At 47.4% G+C, this 27788-nt stretch overlaps 1 protein-coding gene across 1 annotated transcript; it reads left to right on the top strand.

Moving 5' to 3' along the window:
• Positions 1–1133: 1133 nt before the first annotated feature.
• TMEM39B (transmembrane protein 39B) lies at positions 1134–20706 on the top strand. The gene is made up of 9 exons (XM_026673688.2): positions 1134–1206; positions 3462–3648; positions 6740–6959; positions 8916–9008; positions 10386–10540; positions 13971–14307; positions 15818–16005; positions 18454–18574; positions 20215–20706. The coding sequence occupies exons 2-9, from the start codon at positions 3521–3523 to the stop codon at positions 20449–20451; spliced, it is 1479 nt and encodes a 492-aa protein (XP_026529473.1). The 5' UTR covers positions 1134–1206; positions 3462–3520; the 3' UTR covers positions 20452–20706.
• The last annotated feature ends 7082 nt before the right edge of the window (positions 20707–27788 follow it).

The following is a 27788-nucleotide window of genomic DNA, read 5'->3' as shown; positions in this document are numbered from 1 at the left end:
GTAAATGCACAGCTCTGGGAAACAGGTTGGTGATTCTAGGCATGCAAGCAACATTTCCTGCTATATAATTTTTCACCTTAATTTAAAGCAAGCTAAAGTTCAGGAGAATGCTCTGACTGGAAATCAAAAGATCTTTATTTGTGGCCATTTTGGTACAGTACATCAAGAAAGAAATGTTGGCATATGAAGACAAGTACAAACCTAACATCAACATGCTGTCAGGATATAGGTGCTAAATTATAGTTGCCAAAGATTGTACAGTAGTGGGAAACAGCCACCCAACAGCTTCACTTCACTGGGCAGCTGGAGAAAGAAAGATCGTTCAGGAATTAAGGTCTGAATTAAAAAGCAGCTTCATTCCTCTGCAGACTCCACGGACGTGTCTGCATAGCTGACTAGGCGAAAGTATGCCAAATATTCCAGGATATTTTTTTCCTAAGTTTAGTTCAGGGGTCTCCAAACTTGGCAACTTAAAGGCTTGTGGACTTCAACTCCCAGAATTCTCCAGCCAGCACAGCTGATAAAGAGTATAATGATCATAGGGTTGGAAGGGACCTTGGAGGTCCTCTAGTCCAACCCCTGTTCAAGTCAAAGACCCTATACCAGGCCCCCCCCAAACTTGGCTATTTTAAGACTTGTGGACTTCAACTCCCAGAATTGGGAGTTGAAGTCTACAAGTCTTAAAGTGGCCAAATTTGGGGACCCCTGGTCTAGTTGATGCTGTGAGATTTTCTGGTGGTCTCCCATCCAATCTTGTTTAGGGTTCCAAGCTCAAGGGTGGGTCCTTGCGCGTCTCCAGCTAAGCTTCGCAAAGCAGACTAGTGAGCTACGAGCGCCTCCTTGTCTAGACTGGAATCCCGGGGGCGGCGGGGTGGGGTTGCATAAGACGCCTTGGCTCCCGAAGCAAAATGGCTCCTTCCATCTGGGCGCCAGTCTCCATTCCTCCGGGCGCGCTGGAATTCGACCAAAGTGAGAGAGTACGGGGCACGCCGCGTTGCGCGCGCACCCTCACCGAAGCTCCTCCAAGAATAAGGGGCGGGACGCGAAGGGGCGGAGCGCGTTCACGCGAGCTCAGCCAAGCGAGCTCTGCGACGGGCCTTTTGTCTCTCGGCGGCCGCCGTCCCCTTCCCAGCGCCGAGAGAGCGCCTCGCCCCCGCCATCTTGTTTCCCGCGGCCGCTGGAGCTGAGCGACCCTGCTGGCGATGGGTGAGGCGAAGGCGGTGGGCCGCTGCGCGGTGGACCGCTTAGGGCTCCTGCAGCGCCTCAGCCGCGCTCCGTCCCGGGGGAGGCGGGGACCCGCGCGTTTCTCCGACCTCCGGCCTGTGCTGCTGCTCGGCAGCTGCGGCCTCCTCCGGCACGAGGATGGGCATTTTGCCCCCCGTTCCCGTCCCGTCCGCCCGGCTCCCTCCTCACGCGAGGCACAATGGTCGCGCCGGAACAGGCTGCGGGGTCTGGCCGCGGGCTTTCTTGATAGCCTGAAGGCGGGCAATCGCGGGGCTCGATAGGAGGGCAGCGGCGGGGGCGCGGATTAGATTCCGTTTCTGCCCCCTCCTCCCATCGCGGTGATGCTTCAGCTGTTAACACGCCTTTTCCTGGTCCCCAGAACTGCTTAATGGGGTCCGTAACGATCCCTTCCCCCTCCAAATCACCCCCAAACCGTTCTCCACAAGCGCCTCTTGCCTCCTAAGCCTCGACTTACGACCTAAGCCCTTGCAGGTAGTCCTCGACTTACGACCACAATTGAGCCCCCCACAGTTTGTTTTTTTTTTTGTGGTGAGACGTTTCTTAAGAGGGTTTTGTCCCGTTTTACGATCTTTCTTGCCACACTTAAGTGAATCGCCACAGTTGATAAGTTGGTAACCTGCTAGTTAGGTGAATTCGATTTCCCCATTGACTTTGGTTGTCCAGAAGGTGGCAAAAAGAGATTGACATAATACAGGGTGCTGGCAGCGGTCATAAGTATGAACCAGTAGCCAGGTGCCAGGATTTTAATCACATCATCATGGAGGTGCTACTCTGAAAAACAAGTCCTAGGTCACTTTCCCCAGTGCCGTTATAAGTTAGAATGAACTGCTGTAAATCGAGGACTACCTGTACAAATGGCTCCAGGATGTGCTCCAACTACCCTCTCTGGAGTAACTACTCCAGGTTTAAAGCTGTCTGCTCTATCCCGTGGCACTTTTAGGGGCTTCTTGCTGATGGTTCCATTCCCTTCCTCTGTTTAAACTGTGCACACTCTAACCTCGTGTTTTTCAAACTTGGCTACTTTCAATTCATCGCTGGGGAATTCTGGGACTTGAAGTACAAGTGGCTTAGAAGTGGTCAAGTTTGAAAGAAAAAAACAACTGGTATAAGTAGTGCTATATTGTGTGGGTTCTTTTACACTGTTGGGGGGGTGTTCCTGACTTTGCGAAATGGATATAAAAGTGTTTTGGAATGAATGACTATAAATAGTTTTGGTTCGTTGTGCACCCCATTTTTCCCCCCAAGATCAGGGATCCCCAAACTTGACCACTTTAAGACTTGTGGACTTCAACTCCCAGAATTCTCCAGCCAGCTATGACTTGAATCCACCAGTCTTAAAGTGGCCAAGTTTGGGGACCCCTGGTATAAGGTCCCTGGCTTGAACAGGGGTTGGACTAGAGGACCTCCAAAGTCCCTTCCAACCTTATGATCATATACTCTATCAACTATGCTGCCTGGAGAATTCTGGGAGCTGAAGTCCACCAGTCTTAAAGTTGCCAGGCTTGGAGACCTCTGCCCAAGATGGTAGCATAAGATTTTTTTTCTTTCAGAATTTTTTTATATATAAAACAGCCTACTTGAGAGCAAGTGGCCCCAGGAAATGAGATTTTCAGAAATTAGTTTTGAATGTTTAAATGTAGCAGTGCTATTTCTAGACCCATGTGCAAATATTCCCAAAGTGATAAAATATTCAAAAATTGGAACAGGATTCCTCAAAGTAGATGCCCAGATTTACTCAGGTTGCATCATTAGGGTGTGTATGTATCTGCATGAAGCAGCTCTAGGATTGTTATAAGTAGAACTCATTGCAGCTTCCCACAGTTTGGCATCCTTAGCACATTAGACAATAATCCCCATTTTTCCTAGTCAGCCATTGAAGCAGGAGAGCACCAGGTAAAGGAAGAGGTTTAACAGAAATGGCAAGCAGATATATGAAACATGCTGCTGTAATATAATGAATAAATTGAAAGTGAGATTCAGGAAATTTCTAGTTTTAAGTTTGAGCCTAATGTATCTGCAATTTAGGAAGAATTTTATGATGTCCCAGTCATTCTTACACAGATTGTTAACATGTTTGTGTAATGTGTAGGTTTGATATTTGTACACCAACCCCTCATATGAGATGCTTTTCTTGAAATGGTAAACCTATACAGAACTTTCCAGATATTCTAAGAATTGCTGTAACAACGCAGGCCTAACAACATTTTCCTTTCCAGTTCATAGAATCAAAGAAACCATTTGAGGAGTGGGGCTGCCCCTCTGAGTGGCAGGGGTTATGGCAGGGGGAAGAAGGGGACCTAACCGGACATCCTACTGCCGCAATCCTCTCTGTGAACCTGGAGCTCCTGGTGGTGCCAGCCACTCCACAACTTCTTCAGTCACTAGTGTGCGTTCACGTACCAGGTAAAGCTGTGCTACAAGGGCAAAGTTCTTGTTGAAACAAATGTAAAACCACAACACAAAAGTGTTTTTCTCTGGAATTCACATCCTGATCAGCTGTGATGAGCCAAGGAAGATTAGTGCAATGATTCACTGTTTTCATGGAGCTGGTTTTAAATTTTTCAGGCCTTTAAAATAATCACTCTTTAATTTGATTTGGAAATTATTGATGACCAGATGTTGATGCTAAGTATTCTTGTGGCCAAGGTTTTCTATGGAGGTAGTGTAGAAGCTGAAAATATATCTGTGCAAAGGGAGCTGTAGCTACTTCTCTTGGCTGTAATGGTTATTTCTCTTGGTTTTAATTGTTCTGTATAAACTGCCTTGAGATATGCAGCTGGCACTGTATAAATGATGTAAGGTGAATACTTTACCTTTATTGTTGATCCAACCTTTATTGCAAGTGATAAGGAGAGGATGATAGCTCTAAATCAGGGCTGTCAAACTCGATTTCATTGAGGGCTGGATCAGTATTATAGTTGTCTGCCGGGAGAGGTGGTGGTGGTAGGGGAGGCCGACTGAGCACGACCAGTTTGATGTCACTCACGTAGGTGTTGCTTGTGAGGACTGAGTGGAATTGGGGAGGGAATCCAGGGGTCTTGGGTGGGTGGGCGTGGTGGGACGCTCATCCTGTGGGATAAGGTGAGGTGAGGCAGGAAGTGGGGCACCTACAGACGGAAACTGTTGGTCACTGCACGCTCGCCGCCCTTTTTTGCAAGGGGGGATGGTTTCCAGGTGTAGCTGCAGTCTGCCGGCTCCTTAGCTGGCACACGCTGCAGCTCCAGAGCCCACTGCCATCACCGGGCTGGCTGTCCATGTGGACCGCTGGACAACTTACTCCCACTGTCTGTTTTGACTTGTGGCTGGAGAGCAGGTCACTGCGGGTCATCTTGGCCCCTTTGCGGGTCTTGCTTTTGGCCTGAATGTGGAGAGCGTTCCCCTCATGCACCTGATACACCTTGGCCCCGTTGCGGGCTGCCACCACCACTGCTCGGCAGACCCACCCAGCCTGATGGAAGCTAGAAAGGCCAAGTAGAGCATGCCCAGGCCCAGCAGGCAAAAGACAGCTACCATGAGTGGGGAAAGCTGGATCTCCCATCACACCATGGCTGCCCAGACTCAGCAGAGAATGGAGGGAGGCACCCGATCCCAGCTGAGCCTGGGCGGCCATGGCGCCGGTGGAGATCCGGCTTTTCCCGCTTGCAATGGCTGCCTTACACCAACTTGGCCTGCGCATGTACAACCACCTCTCTTTGGCTTTTTCAGCTGGCTGCTTCGCCTCCTTCGGGCTGGGCGGGGCTGCTACTCCAGGCAGCAACAGCAGCGGCCTGATGGACCTGCACAAGCTGCTGGTGGCCTTGGTGGTGGTAGCGGCCTGCAGCAGGGCCGAGGTGTGTTGGATATGTGACGGGGATGCACTCCATGCATGGGCCAAGGGCCCCCTTGAGGGGGCCGAGGAGATGACCAGCGGCGACCTGCTCTCCAACCGCGGACCAAAACATTCGGGAAGAGTAGGTGGGCCGATGGTGTCTGGCAGCAGCTGCTCCTCGCCTTGTCTTGGCCCGCCACGGAAGTAGCTGGAGGCAGAGGCGCAGGGGAGAGGCACACGGTCGGGCCTGGACAGCCACCTGCCCTGTCCCATCCACATGGGATGGAGCAGGCACATCTGGTGATCCGCATCACCTGTGTGTCCTCCCTGACTGACTGCTGTCGGTGCCAGCACTGCTATACCTGATCCTTGGAGGGCCGGCTGCGGAGCCCCTGCTGCTACACACCTTCCCCCCAACCCCTGCGCACACCTGAAAGGCACAGGAGGCGGGCTCAGTGCACACAGGCCCAGTCCATCCCGGCGTGCACATGTGTGCCTGCCTCATGCGCACCCCCGTGCCTGCTGGGATGGTGCGGGCCGGGCTCTGTGCAAGTTCACCCGCTGCCTCATGTGCACATGCAAGTAGGGGTGGGATGGGATGGGCGGAAGCGAGGCAGGCCAGGCCCCTTTCCATTTCCAGGCCGGCCATGCAGGCCGGATCCGAGCACATCGGAGACCGAATCGATCCCGCAGGCCTTGAGTTTGACAACCCTGCTCTAAGCAGCCTTTAGAGGGCACTGTAATGGCACGAGCAAAGGACAAACCGATTGGGCATGGGGATGTTAATGACATAGGGAAAGGAGTTGGGTGCAAAACAGATTTGTACAAATGCAAGCAGTCCTCGACTTAACAACAGTTCATTTAGCGACTATTCAAAGTTACAATGGCACTGGAAAAAAGTGACGTATGACTTTTCAGAAATGCGTTCCCCCGTGGTCACGTAATCAGAATTCAGCCGCTTGGCAACCAGCTCGTGTGTATGATGGTTGCAGTGTCCCAGGGTCATGTCAGGATTCCCTTTTGCCATCTTCTGACAAGGTCAGAGAGGAAGCCTGGTTCACTTAACAATCATGTTACTAACTTCTGTGGTGATTCGTTTAACAACAATGGCAAGAAAGGTCGTTATATGGGGCAAAACTCGCTTAACACATCTCACTTAGCAACAGAAATTTCGGGCTCAGTTGTCGTAAGTTGAGGACTATCTGTCAGACCAAATTACATTTCTGGAAGTTGAATAAGTAAAATAGATACCAGAAAATTACCAACATTCCTGAATGCACATAAGCCTCTCTAATCACTTGCTCAAACAGTTACAGAGGCTTGCTCAGAAATATTTTAAAACAGGGCATATTCCTCCAAGGTAACTAGGAAGTAACAGCCACAAAGTCTGACTTGTGCAAACCTCCATTTTATTAACTGTAGTCTCACTGTAAGCAGAAAATTTAATCCGCGTTATCAATAATAAGAATGGCATTTGATATTATTGGCCAGCATTTATTATACAGTTTATTTGAATCCTCAAGGTAAAGACTGTTTTTTATCCCACGCTGTTGTTCAAATAAACTTAGCTTAAAGTGGTCATGTGGTGTTCACGTATCAATTGGGCCATTGGGAATTATCTCCTTCAGAGTAAGGCACATGATGAACCTCTTCGTTTAGTTGACTTCCTCTGTTTTCCTCTTGCAGGAGCGGTTCAGGGACCGGCCTTTCCAGCCCTCCTTTGGCAACCCAAACAGTGGTTCCCCTCCAGCACTGCAAGATCCCAGAGCTTCCCATTGAGAGGAACATCTTGTTTGAACTCCAGCTGTTCTTTTGTCATCTTATTGCTCTCTTTGTCCACTACATAAACATCTACAAAACAGTGTGGTGGTACCCACCATCTCACCCTCCCTCCCATACTTCATTGGTGGGTATTTTATATCTGATTGCCTGTTTGCAAGATCTTAAAGTCACATTTAGATTAGATTAACAGTTGGAAGGGACCTTGTAGGTCATCTAGTCCTACCCCCCCCTCACCCAAGCAGGAGACCCTACACCATTTCTGACAAACGGCAGTCCAATCTCTTCTTGAAAGCCTCCAGTGATGAAGCTCCCACAACTTCCGAAGGCAACTTCTGTTCCATTGATTCTCACTGTCAGAAAATTTCTCCTTATTTCTAGGTTGAATCTCTCCTGGATCAGTTTCCATCCATTATGCCTTGTTTGGTATTAGAGGTGCCTTGGACCCCTTCCTCTCTGTGGCAGCCCCTCAAATATTGGAAGACTGTTATCATGTCTCCCCTGGTCCTTCTCTTCGCTAGACTAGCCAAGCCCAGTTCCTGTAACCGTTCTTCATATGTTTTAGTCTCCAGTCCCCTAATCATCCTGGTTGCTCTTTTCTGCACTTTTTCTAGAGTCTGAACATCTTTTTTATAGTGTTGTGACCGAAACTGGATGCAGTATTCTAGGTCTGGTCTTATTAAGGCTTTATAGAGTGGTATTAGTACCTCCCTTGATCTTGATTGTATCCCTCTGTTTAATGCAAGTTAGGATTGCATTAGCTTTTTTGGCTGCCACCACACACTGCTAGCTCATATTTAACTGGTTGTCCACTAAGACTCCAAGATTCCTCTCACAGTTACTGCTATTAAGCCTGGTTTCAACCAGTCTATATGTGTACTTTTGGTTTTTCTTGCCTAAGTGTAGGACTTTACTTTTCTCTACATTGAATTTCATTTTGTTAGATACGGCCCAGTGTTTTAGTCTGTCAAGATCCATCTGGATCTTGAGCCTATCGTTTTGGGTGTTAACTATTCCTGCCAGCTTAGTATTGTCTGCAAATTTGGTAAGTTCCCCTTCTATTCCCCCATCTATGTCGTTAATGAAGATACTGAAGAGTCCTGGGCCTAAGATGGAACCTTGTGGCACCCCACTGCTTACTTCCCTCCATGTAGACTTAGACCCATTAAGGACTACTCATTGAGTACGGTTTGTCATCCAGTTGGGAATCCATCTGGTGGTAATGCTATCCCCCTTTTTCCTAGCTTTTATTTATTTATATATATACAAAGAGTATAGAAGTGTAATTTACAACAGGATCTGCTGTGAGTCTTGCAGAATGGATAAGGGCTGCACATGACATGGCAAATGAAAGCTACTATATTTTTCTTAAATCTAGTCCCTTCAGTTAATATTAACCTTCTATGCCAGTGTTTCTCAACCTTGACCACTTTAAGTTGTGTGGACTTCAATCCTAGAATTCTCCAGCCTGCTAAACCCTGTTCTATGTTGTCTGGGCTTAATCATTTAAAAAACTATTCATGTTAATTTGAAGGGTGTTACAGAAAAGCAGTAGCTGAGGAAAACTCTGGGGCTGCACCCATTGGAGTGTGCATCCTCAGGCCCAGCAACTACATTGCAGCATAAACTCTAGTGCACTTCATAAAATATCCCAACCATTATTATGAGATAATAATATTTACAAATGTTACATATTTGTTCCCACGTTTGTGAGCTCAATTATACAGGAAGTATGTTAGGAAATCTTCGCTGACTCTGTAATCCAGTGTTTCCCAATCTTGGCACCTTTGAGGAGGAAACTTGACTCACTTAAGATTATGTGATTCACTTAATAACAGCAATGATGCACTAAATAACCATGGCAAAAAAAGGCTTGAAAAATTGGACAGAATTCTCTTAATAGCCACCTGCTTAGCAGTAGAGATTCTTGTCCCAATTATGGTCATAAATCAAGGATTACCTGTATACTCACGGCTTTATTTTCCTATTTCTCCTACGGCTCTCTGGGAACTCTTCTTGCTTTTCGGCATTTGTCAGATTGCTGCTCCTAGGGTAATCATAGTCTTGTCTTTCCTTCCTGCAGAATTTTCATCTCATTGATTTCAATGTCCTGGCAGTGACCACTATTGTTCTGGCAAGAAGATTGATCATTGCTATTGTGAAGGAAGTGAAAGAGGTAAAGTTGACCGTCAGAGATGTAGGAAATTTCGCTGTTTCCGATTATGCCTTGGCTGCTTCTTACTATGTCAAGAACAACGCTGCGCTCAGTGGCTTTCTCTAGTTCCAGGAACTTTCCACAAAATGCCTAGCAGCAGGAAGGAAGTGTTGCTTCCATCCCATAATAAACCAGGTGTGTCAAACTCAAGGCCCGCGGGCCGGATGCACTCCGTGATGAGGCCAAATCCGGCCTGCGTGGCTATCCTGGAATCTGTTAAAGGTCCGGCCCGCATCACTTCAGCCCAGCCCACACCATCCCAGCATGCCTGCGCACCCAGGCCCAGTTCTCCCGCCATGTGCAGCAACGAAAATCGTCTGTGGGACTGCGGTTAAAAAAACATAGTCCAGGCTTTCCAACCTCACAAGATCTTTTTCTTTTCTTTTCTTTTCTTTTGTGAGAAGTTGGAAGGTCTGAACTATGTTTTTTTAACCGTAGTCCCACAGACGACTTTAGTTGCTCTGCACGTGGCAGCGGCAAAAGGAGCTGGAAAGGTTAGTGGAAAGGGATGGGGTGAATGTTTGGCCTGGCTGAAGGGCCCTCAGGTAAGGTGGGGCGGGGTGGGTGGGGCAGCTCTACACCCCCTGCCTTGCTTCGTCCTCCACCCCCCTTCACATCGCTTCATTCTTCACCACTTCTCCTTGCTCGCCTCCATAATCTAGTAGGAGACTGAGCACTGCACTGGTGCGACGGCCACAAAGCGAGGCTGTGGGGGGTGGAGTATGAAATAAGGTGAGGGGGCGGAACTGCCAGCTTACCTGAGCGCCCCGCCAGCCAGGCACGGAAGCTCTGCAACTGCCGCTGCAGAGAGAGAGAGACAGAAGAGGAGGCCTCTCCAAACTCTGTTTGTGTATAGGAAAGAGAGCGATCTTCAGCCAAGCTGCGGGCAGTGGCATGGGGAGGCAGGAGGCACCTGGGCAGGGTGGTGGAGTACGAAGCAAGGTGGAGTGAGGTGTGGAGCCGCCCGCTCCCCATGCCCCCCACTGGCTTACTTGAGCACCCTGCCAGACAGACACCAAAGCACCGCGACTGCCCCTGCAGAGAGAGGAGGGGAGGTCTCCAAACTCTGTGTGTGTTTGTGTATGAGAGAAGAGAGTGAGTGCAGTCGCTGCTCTAGTTGGAGCGTTTAAGCTGCTGGTGGCAGGGGAAGGGGGCAGGAGCTGTTTTTCTCCTTGTCCTCCCTATTGAAGCAGCAGCAGCCACCTAATGATTGCCCCCTCCCCAATCAGCCAGCCAGCCTTACCTGGCCAGCAGGTGCAAAGCCTCGCTCTTCTCCTCCTCCTAACCAGAAGTAGTCATATCCTTGTTTTTGTTTTGTTGTTGTTGTTGTTCCTTTAGGCTTCTCATACGGGCAAGGTCTCCTTGCCACGCTCCATCTTCCTTGTCACCATGCGCTTTGCTGTCCTAACTGGCGCAGGCTGGAGCTTGTGCCAATCTATCATTCACCTCTTCCGATCATACTCGCTCCTCAACCTCTTGTTCCTATGTTATCCGTAAGTACCAAAAAAAGAGGACTTGATTGTTCCTTTATTATTTTTATGAATAACTCAAGGTTGGCCCAGACTCACCTGGCTTTCATGCCTAAGGTGGGATTAGAACTCAGTCTGATGGTGACTGGCCCATACTGACCCAATTGGCTTCTAAGGCAGGACTAGGGAACTCACCGCCTCCTTATTTCTAGCCTGGTGAATTCACCACTCGACCAAACAGGCTGCCAGTTCCCATCTTTCTGCTTCCTTCTGGTTCTGAAATACTCCCAAAATGAAACAATCTCATTATTAAAAATCAAGAATCCAGTAGCACTTTTTCCGGCTAACAAATGTTATTAAAAGGCATAAGCTTTTGTGTGCTCATGAAAGCTAATGCCATTTAATTGAAAAAAAATGTTTTGTGTTTTTTAACATCCTTTTTGAAGTAGTAGTAGTATCATCCCACCTTCATTTTTGGCTAACTCTAGGTGGCATACATTAGCTAGGTGTAGGTGATAGTTGAATTCCACCCAGAAGCACACTGAAACCAGTCTGTCCATGGAGCAGAGGTATAACATGGCTTTCCTGAAATGCACCAGTAACTTCCTGTGCCGAAGTATTCTGGACTAGTCGCAGCTTCCAGGTGATCTTCAAAGGCAGTTCCGTATGGAGCACATTGCAGGACGCCACCTGGGACATATCTGATGCATGAGTGACTGTTAACTGGTCCTGGAGAGGATTCTACTGGAGAACAAAATGGAATAGGGCAAAGATTCTGTACCAATTCTCCTTGATGTAGTGCAGCCGTATCTAAAACTAAAGACTGGAATGCCCTGGATCCAAGAAGCATTAAGACTCAACAGCCATATGGTTTTGTCATTGTTGAGTTGCAGCCTGTTTTCCCCATCCATACTTTTACAGTCCATGGCATCACTTGGCCACCCTGGAGCTTAAATACAATAGCACCTAGACATGTATACCGTTTTACAGCCCTCTCTAAGTGGTTTACAATGTTAGCATATTGCCCCCCAAAATCTGGGTCCTCATTTTACCAACCTCGGAAGGCTGAAAAACTGAGTCAACCATGAGCTGCTCAGGATCGAACTCCTGGAGCGAGCAGTGAGTTAGCTTGCAGTACTGCATTCTAACCACTGTGCCTCCACGGCTCTTACAAAGCTGGATATCACCAGCATACTAATATCAATAGCACTTAGATTTATATACCACTTCACAGTGCTTTACAGCTCCCTCTAAGTGGTTTACAGTCAGCCTCTTGCCCCCAACAATCTGGGTCCTCATTTTACAGACCTCGGAAGGATGGAAGGCTAAGTCAACGTTGAGCCAGCAAGAATCAAATTGCCGGCAGTCAGCAGAATTAACCTACAATGCTGTATTCTAACCACTGCGCCACCGCGATTGTTCACCCAGTGCCATCATTACACATTACATACCTCATGTTGTCTTCTTTTATTTTCCCCACGACAACTATCCTGTGAGGTGGATTGGGCCAAAGGAATGGGATTCACTCAGTCACCCAACAGGCTTTCCTGCCTAAGAGAGGGCTAGAACTCGTGGTCTCTTGGTTTCTGGTTCATTACCTTAACTGCAATGGCAGATCGGAGGAGCATGGTGACTAGAATGCTATTGCCTAGTAGAGTATTAGCCATAGCATTCTAGTCACCTCACATCCAGTTTGGTTATGCTCAGCATTACAGTATTGGTTGTCTTTCCAGTTTACTTTCTAAAAAGCTTTAAGATAGGAATCTCTTCATTAGAGCGGCTGCAAGTCTGTTTCATGCGTGTAGGAAATTAGGAAGTTTATAATTTTTGATTCGCTGCTTTAATGCCCACATGCACCAGTTTTTGCGTTCTTGGAGCTCCCTACAACCCCTGACAGAGAATATGAGGGAATTATCAATAAGGCATTGTCAGAATATTCCACTGTTCTATTGATTATTTGTAATTTTAGGGCATTGATGAACAACTTCAGAAGGGCCCTACATCTTTCATAGAACTATTCATTTATTCGTAGCTGTTTCAGGTGTTTCAATCCATTTTAGTCAGTAAGATAGCAATACTTTATCTGTTACTTGCCTGCTAAGTGTCAACTCGTGAAGCTTCCCTGACCTGCTCTTGAGTTGCCACAGACAGGGGGATGGGAAATCACGCCTCGCAGCTGCACCAAGGAATTTACTCCTCAGTCATACCAAAATGTAACCTGGACGAGCAGGTCAAGGCCATCTCCCACGGATACCAGCAATGCCTGGAGGGAGTGACCTCCACAACCCTCGAAATTACCTCGTTGGGGAGAGGAAACAGGGTCAGAAGTGAGGCGTGAAGTGGGTGAAGTCAGAGTTGGCTTCATCCAGGTAAGGCTGACATGGTACTCCTAATAAAGGACTGGATTTTTATTGCCAGGTGGCTTGAGACTCTTAATTGCATTAGGGCCCTGGTCGGAACCTTGACACTAAATTTGCTATTTTCAGTGAGGAAATTGGAAAAAAAAATAAGAACCTTGTCACTTTTTGTGTGACAACACTGGCACACATTTAAAAAATGAAATTCTTATTATACAATATAATCCAATTTAATGTTTCTCTTTGTTCATACTTGTTCAAATCTTGTTGACAGTTTTGTATATCCAAAATATATGGAGCCAGAATCTAGCTTTAACGAATTTTGTTCTTTTACAGGTAGATATACTTAATGACTTGTTCAGCAACTATTCAAGCTTGTGATGGCACTGAACAAGTGGTTCTTATGCTAGTTCTCAGTGTCACAGCCTCCAGAAGTCACATAATCCTTATTTGTGACCTTTTCTGACTTCTTACAAGCAAATTCAATGGGGAAGCAGATAGGAAGTCACAAATGGTGACCAAGTGATATCTTTGCTTAATGATTGCTCTGGATTCCCTTAAGGACAGCAACCAAGAAGAGTTGGACCTGCTATTGCTAGGCTGTCATGTGATGTCACAGTTTATGACTGCATTGTTTAGCGACAGAAATTCCGGACCCAGGTGCTGTCATTAACTGAGGACCACCTGTATTAAAGAACAAAGCATTTATAGTCCTCCAAATGATTTTGGGTTTCCATTACTTTAATATCCAGTTGTTTTGGTCAGTGGCCAGTGATGGCACAGTTTTCCTCTTCTGGATATTTGATGACTGTATTTTAATAAGTTATTCTATCTACGCCAGAGTAAGCATTGCGTTATGTTACTTGTAATTTCTTTAAATTACTTTAAACAAATCTCTGACATTAAGTAGGCCTCTTCCCAGTCTCTCACTTGACTTGTTTTACAGCATTCTTAGTGGCAACGGATTCATGTTAATTTCTGTGAGAACTCTCAAATGAATACCAGTTAGATTATAAGCTACTCAGTGTTTGGAAAGGAACCTGGATGATGAATATAACTTCATAAAAGTTACTTCAGCATTGCTCTCCTTTTCCAAGGTTTGGCATGTACATCCCCTTCCTGCAGCTGAACTGCGATTTCCGCAAGAGCAGCGGCTTCTCTCCTGTGGCCAGCATTGGCCCTCGTGATACAGGGGACGTCAGCTTGCGGGGAAAGGACTACCTCTCTGTTCTCAAGGAGACTTGGAAGCAGCACACTCGGCAGCTCTACAGCATGGAGACTATGCCCACCCATGCCTGCTGTCTCTCCCCAGATCTGATCCGCAATGAAGTGGAGTATCTGAAAGTGGATTTCAACTGGCGCATGAAGGAGGTGCTGCTAAGCTCCATGCTCAGTGCCTATTATGTGGCCTTTGTACCAGTGTGGTTTGTGAAGGTAGGTGGTTGTGGACTGGGGCTCCTGCAGGACAGTCCAGTTGTGGGGCGGGGAGGGCAGACCTCTCACTCAAGGTGGGACCAATTCTGAAAGGGAATTGCTCTCCTCCCTTTCTAAAAGGGGAATGGGGCCCTTTTAGAAATGATACAGTTTTGACGCGTTTATATAACTAACTTAACCTCATGCATTCGGCCCCCTAAATACACTGTCACTTTCTTCTAGAAGTTACTCGTTTCTTCTATGTAGTTCAGAATCAGGAGGTTTTATCCTGTTCTATTTTTCTTCAGCCCCATAAATTTAGGGATCTCAGATATGGGTTGAGACCATGGCGTTATGACGCAGTCATGGACTGCCATTTGTTAGAAATGGTGTAAGGCAGTGGTCCCCAACCACCGGGCCCCGGACCGTACCGGTCCGTGGATCATTTTGTATCGGGCCGCCTATTTTGCTTGGGCGCAGCCATCTTGTTTCGACGGCGCACAAGAAAGTGCTTCTGGGTGAGCTTGTCGGTCGTCGGTTGTTGGAAAGCGGCATTTGGGTGCTGAAGGAATCCTCGCGTCTTAGTTTTGTCGAAGGGGGGGGGCGGCTTCGAACGAAGATCCGTCCCGATGGCGGTGAAGTCTCACGTTACTCAGGAGGAGATTAAGAAAGAGCCCGAAAAGCCCATCAACCGCGAGAAGGTACAAAGGAGGAGTTGAAGGTGGCGGGGAGAAGCAGGGGACGGCTGGCTGGCCGGTCGCTCGGCTCACCTTGCCGTGGTCATGCGTGCTGATGCCAGTACCGGGCTGTGGATCATTTTGTGATGCCGGTACCGGGCCGTGGTACAAAAAAGGTTGGGGGTCACTGGTGTAGGGTCTCTTGCTTGGGCGGGGGAGGGGAGTTGGACTAGATGACCTACAAGGTCCCTCCCAACATTGTTAATCTGTTAACCAGTAAAAGGATGTCAGATTTGATGTCTTGCTCAAACCCACCACTATTGAAAGTTAGGTCAACAGTGTCTTAGTTTTGTGCCTTGGGCAAGGTTGTACAAATTGGTTGTGCAAATTATTGTATAAAACAATAAGTTTTAGGGCAGGGGTGTCCAATCTTAGAAACTTTAGGGCTTGTGGATTTAAACTCCACCCCGTTGAAGGTCATCAATCTTAAAGGTACCAAAGTTGGACACCCTTTTTGTAGAGACAAAGTTTGAGATGGTTCACATTTTTTATCACATTTTACAACACAGTCAATGCTTTTTTGGTTTTATTTATAAGTCTATTTCGAAATCATCCTCCAGGTCAGATGTTAAGATTGAACATACTTGACCTATTCTGGTCCCCAGAACCACCATGTAATAAAGAAGTTGGACAAGCCCAGTGCTATAGACTTCCGCAAATAATTCCCGTTTCCCACTCATCAAAGAGCTGTCCCTTGGATGATCTGGATACTTTGGGAAATGCAAGCCTAGTTTGGAAAGTACAGCTGTGGACCTCATTTTTTTCCCCCGTTTGTTCCTGACCTTTTCCCACAGAGCACTCAGTATTACGACAAGCAGTGGTCGTGCGAGTTGTTCCTCTTGGTCTCCATCAGCACGTCTGTCATCCTCATGCAGCACCTGCTGCCTGCCCGCTACTGCGACCTCCTGCACAAGGCTGCTGCACATCTGGGCTGCTGGCAGAAGGTCGACCCATCTCTTTGCTCCAACGTCCTGCAGCATCAGTGAGTGGCCTCAGTCTTCCAAAAATCAATTTCTCTGTCCTTTTAGACAGCCAGAGACTCCGTTTGTACGAAGCAGCCTTCCTAAGCTTGTCAGTTCCCAATTCCCAGAATTGTCAGTTGCAGCCTGGAGGTACAGAATGCCGCCTTAAGCAGTGGGGTGAAAAGTAACAGGCGTCTTAAGTTTGGTCTAATCTGGTGTCTCCTTTTTAGAAATATTTTAACCATTTTTTAAGTGTTCAGCTAGCTAAATGCTACTTGGGGCCTCACAAGCTGGCATAAAGGCCCGATCCTCCTCCTCCTCCTCCTGCTCGTAGCCTCTCTTCCCCCTTTTCCCATTTTCTGTGGGGTTCTCATGGCCCATCAAGGATCCTTTGAAAAGCGCCAACTAAATCTGAGGAGCCTTCTGGCGTTGGGTCTGCTGTAAAAGGCCCATAATGTCCAATTTGGGGTGGGAGTGGGGAAGGGGCTACCATAAAAGGAAGCTTTCTGTGACATTAGAAATTGTGCAGCGGCTGCCCTTGTGTGCCATCTCTGGCCAGCACCGTTCTGTATTTTGCAGGTTTGTGTCTATAACATTAGTTCACTTCCTGTACCTGTTTGTCTTGAGGAATTGCTTAATTTCAGTGTGTTGCTCTATATTTGCAGGACGTTGTATCTCAATGCAATACAGGCAGTCCTCGATTTGTGACCATTATAGAACCTTCCCATTACGGTCATAAATCATGATGATTGTAAAATGGGTCAACCATTTGACCGACGCAATGTTATGACCCCCTTTTTTGTGGAGGTTGTTAAGTGGCTGCCATGATTGTTAATACAAACTAATGGTTCACTGTAGGACAATTTTGCCAGAAACCAGAAATGCTGGTTTCCAGGAAAACCTTCATAAAAGATAGTCACGTGACTATAGGATGCAGCCAAAGACTAAATGTGGGACCGATCCCAAGTGCCCCGGTGTGCCATGTGACTGCGAGGGGGCAGTTGTCAGGACCCCCAGTGGAGATAGATTGTAATTTCAAATACGGGTAGTCCTCGACTTAACAACAGTTCATTTAGTGACCGTTCAGCGTTAAAACTACACTGAAAAAAGGGACGTAATGATGACTATTGCAGCATCTCCATGGTCACATCATCAAAATTCAGATGCCGGGCAACTGACTCCCATGTATGACGGTTGCAGTGTCCCTGGATGTGAGGGCGATCTGGCTGCGACATCTGTCACCCCATTGATCGCCAGGGTTGATTCGGCTGACCTGGCTGGCTAGGCGGGTGTCCCCTTCCTCCCTCACCACTCCATGGGCGTCCCTCCCGAAGCTGTGTGCTCGGTGGAAGAGGACGGCCATCCCAGATAGAAGAAGTGTACCGATCTTCGGTCAAGGAGTGCAGTGTCCCAGGGCCCCGTGATCCCCTCATGCAATCTCTTGACCAGCGAGGTCGATGGGGAATGCAGAGACACTTAACAGTCGTGTTACTGTTAACAAATGCCGTGATTCACTTAAGAACTGTGAAGAGAAAAGTCATAAAATGGGTCACACCTATTTAACAAATGTTTCACTTGGCAACAGAAATTTTGGGCTCCGTTGTGGTTGTGATTCAAGGACTGCCTGGAGTTGTGAAGGGATCGGTCAGTAGTTGCTAAGTAACTAGGGTGGCCGAGGCCAGCTCGACATTGCTCGGGTTGGGGGCACCTATGGTGGCCTGGGTGGTGCTGGGGGATTCCACTGTCTCCAGCGGAGGAAGGCGAGACCAGGGAGAGCACCAGACCCTTGTCCTCCAGAGGAGCCTTGTCCCTCTCAGGCCACACGGAGGATCCTGGATGGCGGCGCAGGCTGTCCAGAGTCCTAGGCAGTAGAGGGCAAGTGCCTAGACTGGCTCTCAAGCTCCCAGGGCAACGGGACCCCACAGTTCCGAGCTCCATTTTTGGTTGTGACGGCCTCCTGCAGTGCTCTGCCAGTGAAAACTGAGCTCGGGAAGGTGGTGCGCGGCCCTTCCGAGCACCGTTTTTGCTAGCAGAGGGACACCAGGCCGGTCCTTTGATGTTTCCAAGGCAGCCCTGCGGGCCAGATCTAAGCAACCTGTGGGCCACATCTGGCCCTGGCCCTTGAGTTTGACAGCCCTTCCTGCTCTACAGTCCAGGATTTTTTATCTGGAAGACAATCTACTACCCTTCTCACTCCCTCCCCGACTCCTCTCAATGACTATAGAGATAGATAGATAGATAGATAGATAGATAGATAGATAGATAGATAGATAGATAGATAGATTCCTTTCCAATGTTAAATTCCTGCCCAGCATCTCTCAGTAAGAAAACAAGCCCTGTGCTGCTTGGCAGTCCTCTGTCCTCCCCCTTGGAAGTCAGTGCCACCAAAGGGGAGGGTTAGCCGCTGGGAAAGGCCCAGCCTCTCCTTCTGCTCCTTCCATCAGGTCCCTGTTGCACGTGTTTTGCAGGTGGACGGACGAATGTCTGTGGCCACAGGGGGTGCTAGTGAAACACAGCAAAAACGTCTACAAAGCAGTGGGCCACTCCAATGTGGCGGTGCCTTCGGATGTCTCCCACTTCCGCTTTCACGTAAGCTGCTTTCCTTGTACAAACATTTGACCGTGGATGGCTGCCCTCTTGCCCGGCCCTTCCTCCACAGTGGTTTGGTCTCTAGTGACTGCAGGAGTGCAGCCGGTGGTTTGCTAAAGGGACTTTTTTTTAAAAGCACCCTACGATCCCTGGGACCGTGATGGCGAACCTGTGGCACGCGTGCCAGAGGTGGCACACAGAGCCCTCTGTGGGTATGTGCACTACCTCCAGCTGCTCTTCTGGTTTCTGGGGTGCTGGAAAACAGCCCAAAACCAGGGTCAGGCCATTTTTGGGCCTGAAAAGGGCCCCAAAAACGGTCTGGAAAAAAAAAACCCAAAAAATGGCCTGAAAAGGGCCCAAAATGGTCTGAAAAGGGCCTAAAAACAACCAAAAATGGCTAAAAAACAGGCATGCGTGCAACAGCCAGCTGGTTTTTGGGTTTTCGGCACTCTGGCATGCACACATGTGTGTTCCAGTTTGGACCCTTGGTGCTGAAAAGGTTCGCCATCACTGCCCTAGGATTTCCTGGTGGTCTCCCAACCAAGAATTCACCAGGCTCCAGTTTGCTTAGCTTGTAGCCCAAAAGGATTCTGGGTGTTGCAGAGGTAGCTTTTGCCTATAAGCCTCCAAGCCCTGTGTGAAAAGAAGATGATGTCCTTTTCATTGGCTCTCCAGCCAGGAAAACTGTTACTGGGAATTTTCTACAGCCTCTATTCCTTCTTTATTATTTATTTTAGGGTATTTTTTCAATTTGGGGCCTGGAACATTAATTTAAAAGCATGCCAAGACATTCGCCATTTGCCTAAAGAAGGAACTTAATTCTGCCATCACCAGAAAGGCTGGGCTATAACTTTCTAATCGATAGAGACGCCCAGAGCACAGGGCCAGCGATGCCGCTGTTAACAACAGAGAGTTCTTAAGAATGTGGAGTTCCACGACCAGTGTGTGTGAAAGTGAAGGCTGTCCTGCATCTCCTTGCTGTGTTGGCAAAAGGCTGGTTTTATCAATAAAGTTTTTTTTTCTGGACTATTTGCCCATGACTCTTGCAGCTGATCTGAAAACCACAGGCTAGAAAGTTGAAGGATGCTCTCTGTTGACAAAATAAACCCCTGTCAATAAACACAGTTGCCCATAACTTAGAACGCACCTTGGTGTTTCTCTGTTGGGCACTGCCACTGTTCCCCCAAACTTTTCTTTCTGTGCCCTTTTTCTGTAGTGTCATCCAGAGTTTTTCAGCCCTGCTCTGACAGCCAAGAGAGCAACACAGCACTGATTCAATAAAAAACAATTTGTATTTTTAAGAGCTCCGATCCCCCTCAAAGTGGCTGCAGTTCCATTTCCCTTTTTGCAATTTTGTGAGGTTCAAGGTGAGAATAGCAAAAGATCTGAGGAAGATTTGAGATCTTTACTCTGCACTTTTAACTTTTTAGGTTCTGTTTTGGTTTGGCAAGTCGGTTTGAATGCTCACTAGAGCAAAACGTTGGGTATAAATAAAATAAGATAAGATAAAGTAAGAAATGCGTGAATGTTAAATAATATAATTTTACTCTGATTCTGGGATTGAAATCAGTATCTTTGTGAAGTCACTGGGCCTCAGGAACTGCCGGATATTCACCCAAAGGAACCTCTCTTCCCTCTAGTTTTTTTTCAGCAAGCCTCTGCGGATCTTGAACATCCTGCTCCTCCTTGAGGGGGCCATCATCTTCTATCAGCTCTACTCACTGGTGATCTCCGAGAAGTGGCACCAGACCATCTCGCTGGCCCTGATCCTCTTCAGCAACTACTATGCTTTCTTCAAACTCCTACGGGACCGCCTGGTGCTGGGGAAAGCTTACTCGTACTCTGCCGCCAGAGAGGCTGATCTGAAGCTGAACTGAGGGCGAGGTGCAGAGGTAATGGAGAGCAGTAGCTCCCAGCGTTGTGGAGGGCCACCCGAGACTGCTCCGAGAGGCCGTCTCAGCTGCCTGCCCTGCAGGAGAAGCGTTTCCTCACTGGGTCACGGAGCATGCTGGAGCACAGGGCTTGAGAATCATGCAGTCAGGCCGGCCCTGAGCTTTGTATGTCTTTTTTACCATTTCTTTTGGTTTGGTTTTTGCTTCGGTAAGGAAAATATCTTATTTTTATACTCTCAATTTCTGTCAGCCTACTTTGTGGAGCAGTTTAAGAGCTGTAACAACCACCCAGTCTTAAGAGTATTTCTTGTCAATATTCTGGGCTGCCTGAGGACTTGTTGGGGTGGGTGTGTCTGCATTTGTAAGAATTTGCAGCTTAGCAAAAAACACAAGGTCTGTAATCAAAACTTCCTCTGCTCTCTCCCCCCCAGTCTCCACAGAAAACACTGCAGGGCTGTAGGATCTTGATGGCAGGCGGTCCTGTAAATCTTTACAGGAGGAAGGAGTTTTTAACAGCTCCAGGAAACACTCTATTGGGTACATTTGTCCCCAATGACAGTAGAGCAGTGGTTTCTCAACCTTGGCAGCTTTAAGATGTGTGAACTTCAACTCCCAGAATTCCTCATGTCTGGCTGGGAACTTCTGGGAGTTGAAGTGGGCCTGGCAGCCAAGGTTGAGAAACACTTCTGTAGAGGAAGGAATTGAAACTCTTGAAATGATTTCAGCTAACACTTGGAGAGATGGAAGGGATTATCCTTCTGAAGAAAGAGAACGGGGGAAAGGGAGGTATATAACACTCGTAGTTTGGCAGCATCTTTTCTGACTAATAAATATTATGAAACGTTTTACAAAACCACGAAGGATGTGAGTGAACAAGGCTCACATGCACACTGGATGGTATTTCCTGTGTCTCCTCCTGTGTAGTAGTTGCTTGAAACAAGAACCTTTATGTGCAGGGAAAAGGCCTGAGGTGATTATAGAGCGTTCTTGCACTGAAACTGTCCCTATCAGTGGTTAAACATTAAGAAATACAAAGGCAGGGATAGTAGTGGGGAGTTTCTTGCCAGTCAAATCTTTCCTGTTCTACTTTTTTTTTTTAAAGCGTGGGACATTGCTCAGTCGGGTCAAGGCTTCTCTAGCCTATCATCCACTTCCTTCTGTGGCCATCCAGATGATATTGGCAGCCTTTGGACAGATAGCCATTGCTGTCTTCTATTCCAGTCATGGACTCACTGTCGGTGCTGGGATAAGCCCCAGTTGCTGGTCAGTTGATTTCCTCCAGACCACCTCTTTGATCCTTTGTGCATTGCACACTTCCTAAGGGAATCCTGACTGTTGCGCACCAGCCATGGAGTCATGGGACTCCAGGAGGTGAAATCTGCCTGAACATCTCCTGCCTCTGTATTTGCACATGGTTGGTGACCTATTGTAAGTGCTTTTTCACTGCTTGGTCTGTATGTTAAGGCAGGAATGTCCAATTTTGCCAACTTTAAGATCTGTGCACTTCAATATGCTGGCTGGGGAATTCTGGAAGTCTTAAAGTTACCAAGGTTGGACACTTCTGTGTTAAAAGTATGGACTGTCTTGCCAGCTTCATTTGCTAAGAAAAGCATGAAGAGGTATTTTTTAAGAGTCATGGTCTCGGTCACGCAGAGTTCGGCTGTCCTACAATTTCTAAAAGACATTCAGGAGAGAGTGCTACCAAAAGTACTTCAAAATGGAAGAGAGCACTTTGCATGGGATCAAATTTTGTTGTCTTTCAAAACCAACATGCATGTTTTGGAGGTGAGTAGAGAGGAAGAGAGGAATTGTAGTGATTCATTAAATTAAGCCTTCCAATTGTACAGAGAGTGCTCGACTTATGATGCCAGTTGTTAAATGAGTCTCATCTGATTTTACAACTTTTTTTTGCCACAGTAGGGCTTAAGAGTGGTTAGAGTTCAGTACTGCAAGTTCCTTCTGCTGCCTGCCGGCTGCCTACAATTTGGCAGATCGAATCCCACCAGGCTCAAGGTTGATTCAGCCTTCCGTTCTTCTGAGGTGGGTCAAATGAGGACCCAGATTGTTGGGGGTGATAGGCTGACTCTGTAAACCGCTTAGAAAGGGCTGTAAAAGCATTGTGAAGTGGTATATAAGCCTAAGTGCTATTGCCCTTCCTTCCTTCCTTCCTTCCTTCCTTCCTTCCTTCCTTCCTTCCTTCCTTCCATCCATCCATCCATCCATCCATCCATCCATCCATCCATCCTTCCATCCATCCATCCATCCATCCATAGTTAGAAAACACTATTGCAGGCTGACTCTGCCCACTGCCAGGAGTTCAATCCTTACTGGCTCAAGGTTGATTCAGCCTTCTGTCCTTCTGAGATGGGTCAAATGAGGACCCAGATTGCTGGGGGGGAAAGGCTAACTCTGTAAACCGCTTAGAGATGGCTGTAAAAGCACTGTGAAGCCGTATATAAGTCTAAGTGCTATTGCTATTAATGTTTTTACACTCCCGGATTGTGCCTTGCTGATCAGAGTCATAGAGGTGCTGGGGCTGACACCTGTTTATTCAAATACGTACCTAAAAAAAAAAAAAGGGATTCACTCATTCTTAATTTCTGTAAGAGAATGAAAATACCCATGAAATATCCTTACTGGCCGTTTCCCTGTCCACGGCAGCAAGGCCCTTGTGTGTATTTTTAAAACAAATCACATGTAGCAAAATTTCATTGGTTTAGACTCATTTTTCCTTTTCTAATGTGCTGGGCATAATAAATCTGCAGGAAATCCTATGTCTAAAACTGCTGACAGCCACGGGACTTGCCTGTTCTGCCCTGGTGATGACAGAGCACAACTGGCAGTTACCAAAGGCCTTCCCTGCCTTTGAAGGAACAGCTAGACATTCTTCACATCAAAGGACGGTAATGCTCATAAGGAAACCACCCAGGATTTGAGATATAATTTGGGCAAAGCTAACTGTAGTTTTTTTTCTTAGCTAACTGCTGCTTCAGGGTCCTTTTCCTGAAAGGCCTTGGGGTGTAGCTCAGCAGGGTATGCTGCTAGGAAGATGTAGGGCAGGGGCCTCCAACCGTGGCAACTTTACTACTTGTGGATTTCAACCCCTGGAATTCCTCAGCCAGCCATGATGAAGAATTACTTGTACCAAGGATTAACTCTACCATTGGTGTTTTTTTTGGGGGGGGGACCCCACAATGGTGTAGCTCAAATGTTTTTCAACCTTCACAGCTTTAAAAGGTGTGGATGTTAACTCCCAGAATTCCCCAGCCAGGCATGAGGAATTCTGGGAATTGAAGTCCAGTGGTAAAGTTGCCAAGGTTGGAGACCCCTGATCTAGGATTTTATCTTTACAGCACAAAGGAACTTCTAAGGGCTCATGGAAACATTCTGTTGGGTGCATTTGTGCATCCTGAAATGATTTAGAGGAGCATTCTCAACCTTGGTAACTTTAAGAAGTGTGGACTTTTAACTCCCAGAATTCCTCATGTCTAGCTGGGGAATTCTGTGATGACCTAGGGTGTGGCACAAAAGCAACGCAACCAGAGAGCAGATCTAATTCTCCTTTGTTGCTCCAACTGTGCCCCCAAACGTTCCCACATTCACTATAAGTCCTGGAGCAAAGCTCTCACATGCACCTTCAGAAGCCTCTGGCTGGGAGTAGTCCAGTAAGCCAGGTTAGCCCAAACATTAACAAGGGCCGGCAGTCCAGTAAGCCAGGTTAGCCCAAACATTAACAAGGGCCGGCAGTCCAGTAAGCCAGGTTAGCCCAAACATTAACAAGGGCCAGCAGTCCAATAAGCCAGGTTAGCCCAAACATTAACAAGGACCAGCAGTCCAATAAGCCAGGTTAGCCAAACATTAACAAGGGCCGGCAGTCCAGTAAGCCAGGTTAGCCCAAACATTAACAAGGGCCAGCAGTCCAATAAGCCAGGTTAGCCCAAACATTAACAAGGGCCAGCAGTCCAATAAGCCAGGTTAGCCAAACATTAACAAGGGCCGGCAGTCCAGTAAGCCAGGTTAGCCCAAACATTAACAAGGGCCAGCAGTCCAGTAAGCCAGGTTAGCCAAACATTAACAAGGGCCGGCAGTCCAATAAGCCAGGTTAGCCCAAACATTAACAAGGGCCAGCAGTCCAATAAGCCAGGTTAGCCCAAACATTAACAAGGGCCAGCAGTCCAATAAGCCAGGTTAGCCCAAACATTAACAAGGGCCAGCAGTCCAATAAGCCAGGTTAGCCCAACATTAACAAGGGCCAGCAGTCCAATAAGCCAGGTTAGCCCAAACATTAACAAGGGCCAGCAGTCCAATAAGCCAGGTTAGCCCAAACATTAACAAGGGCCAGCAGTCCAATAAGCCAGGTTAGCCCAAACATTAACAAGGGCCAGCAGTCCAATAAGCCAGGTTAGCCCAAACATTAACAAGGGCCAGCAGTCCAATAAGCCAGGTTAGCCCAAACATTAACAAGGGCCAGCAGTCCAATAAGCCAGGTTAGCCCAAACATCAACCAGAGCAAGAAGTTCAGTGAAGCAGGCAAACTGGGCAAGCCCTGCAAGACAGAGCACAGCAATCTCCAGGTGTTGGCAAGTGCACATGAGGCTCCACAGATCCAACGCTTGTTCCCCCACGAAGGCCCCTCCCACGGGCACCTCCTTATATCTCAGTCCCCAGGTGTGCCTTGTGAAAAGGGGCGGGGCACTCTCCCCTCTTCCCCCCCCCCTTCCCTCCTTGCTCTCTGATCAGGAGGGAGTAATCCTTGCTCTTCTCCTGAGCTCTGTCTGCAGGCCAAAAGCCTTGCCTGGATGGACTCTGCCCTTCCCCAGTCCCCTCCAAGGCCAGCTGAGCCTCTGTCTGTGTCAGCTCCTTTTGTTCCAGCTCCTGTTCCCCTGCAGATCCAGACTCTTGACTAATTCTGGGAGTTAAGATTCAGAGCTCTTAAAGCTGTGAAGATTGACATACGCTGATCTACACAGGTGTGTCAACCTACACTTTAGACTTGTGGACTTCAACTCCCAGAATTCCTCAACCAGCAAAGCTGGCTGAGGAATTCTGGGAGTTGAAGTCCACAAGTCTTAAAGTTGCCAAGGTTGGACACCCCTGATCTACACTGTTGTGGGGTTTTCCCCCCTCCAGACCAATGGTGCAGGTAGTCCTTGATTTACAACTTTTTGTTTAATAACTTTTGAAGTTAAAGGGCCCTGCAAAAAGTTAATTTATGGCCATTTTTCACACTTCTAACCACTGCAGCATCCCTATGCTGGTGATGTGATCCAAATGCAGGCGTTGGGCAACTGGCATATACAGTTTCGCGATTCCCCCTTTTGCCACCTTTTGACAAGCACAGTCAACGGGGAAGCCAGATTCACTTAACAATCATTACTAAATTTAACTGCACAGATTAATTTAAAAAAAAAAAACTGGCAAGAAAGGTAAGACTGTCTTGCTTAGCAACAGCAGTCTTGGGCTCTGTTGTAAATTGAGGACTGTATATTGCTTCACATCTTGGTTATCTATTGCCGCGTGCGCATCGGCAGCAGACATCTGGCAAACCAAGCAAACTACCTCGATGGCAAAGCTCCGTCACGCCAGCTCTTTCCGAAGTGGCTTCTAGAGGAAAGCAGGGACACAGCCAACTGCTGATGGATGTTGGCAAAAATTAAAAAAAGGGGGTGCTGCCTGCAACAGCTGAGCCTTAGTTTATGTCCAAGGTAATTAAAATAATCCCGGCCTGCTGAGTCTCTTTGGGCTTTGTGGTTGAATTTCCTCTTCCTGCCCTGTGGCTGCTTTGTTTTTTTCTGCAGTGACTGAAATTATTACCCTTTTGCTAAAAGAGCGGCAAAAGAGGAAGCTGTATTTATAGCTTGCCAAGCTCTTCAAGGAGACAAGATCAAGAAAGGAGTCTTGGAAGGGATGGCAATACAATGAGAGTGTTGAAACAGAAAGCTGTCAGTCTCTATTTCGATTTACACCTAACACAAAGGTACGGGCTTTTTCTTACACACTCTAATTTACCAGGACTCAGATAATCTCTTCTACCATGGCTTGAAGATCCCCTCCCTGTATCCTGAATCAACGCCCCACCCTCATTCCTTCACATAACCTCTTAAACCAGGGGTCTTCAAACTTGGCAAGTTTAAGGCTTGTGGACTTCAACTGCCCGAATTCCTGAGCTAACATGACTGGAGGAGGAATTCTGGGAGTTGAAGTCCACAAGTCTTAAAGCTTAAACGTAGGTCTACCGTGTGTGGGCAGCAAGACACCTTTGCTGCCAGATAATGATCGTTCAAAATGTTGTAACCCAGATGAGGTAGCTCCAGCCAGATACCCATCCTAAGGTTCTTGCCAATGCACCAAGCTATAAAACATTTTGGTTATTGGCGATTAATTGATCAATACCAACTACACAATGTGATCGTGAATTTAATCAGTTTGTATGGCTGCCCATCTTAGCAAGTAACTGGGTGTTCCAAGGGTGCTTTTTCAAAAGGCAACTGGACTTTCTTGGCTTTTTTTCCTTGAAGGGAAAAAAAATGAAGCCCAGGTCTGTCTTGGAAAAGCCCCTTTGGAACAGCCATGATCTGGATAATTGAGAATCTTCATAGACAAGTGATTGGGTGGCAAACTGTTTTAAGTAAGGACAATATTACATTGGTTAAAATACACAGCGACTGAGCTACATCAACCCAAATCACCAACATAACCAAGAGGTGGGTCCCTGCATATCCTCAAAGTCCCAGGCCCAGAACCAGGTTCTTCCAGGCCTCGTGAGAGGCCAGCAGGGTTGGAGCCCTTCTAATCTCTGGAGTTTCACATGGTGGACATTATGGCAGAAATGAGCTGTCTCCTCAGCTCCACCAACTAGCTTTCTTTAACTCAAGGGTCTTCAAACCTGGCCAGTTTAAGACTTGTGGACTCCAACTCCCAGAATTCCTGAGCTAACATGACTGGAGGAGGAATTCTGGGAGTTGAAGTCCACAAGTCCTGAACCTGTCAAGTTTGAAGAGCCCTGCTTTAACTGATGGGACCTGACACATGCCCTTCCTGCCTATTAGGTTGGACAGATGGAAACAATTGGGGAAAGTTAGTCCCTCAAGTAACCTGACCCTAAGCCACAAAAGGCTTTAAAGGGAACACCTTGAATTGAACCCAGAAGAACCACTGCAGCACACAGAATATGGATGTTGCATGTGCAGAATAACCATCGCAATGTGAAGCTTCTAAGTGCTCTTCAAAGGGCAGTCCACAAGTAGAGTGCATTGCAGTAGTCCAGGTGAGAGGTCACAAGGAAATGAGTGACAGTGAGTAGCCACCTCTGGTCCAGGAAC

Source organism: Notechis scutatus, chromosome 8, assembly GCF_049901735.1.
Source record: "Notechis scutatus isolate UNSWTSFEM ecotype Mainland chromosome 8, rNotScu1.2, whole genome shotgun sequence".
Taxonomy (NCBI): Eukaryota; Metazoa; Chordata; class Lepidosauria; order Squamata; family Elapidae; genus Notechis; species Notechis scutatus.
The sequence above is the reverse complement of the archived record's forward strand: the minus strand, read 5'-3'. Positions and strand labels throughout refer to the sequence as shown.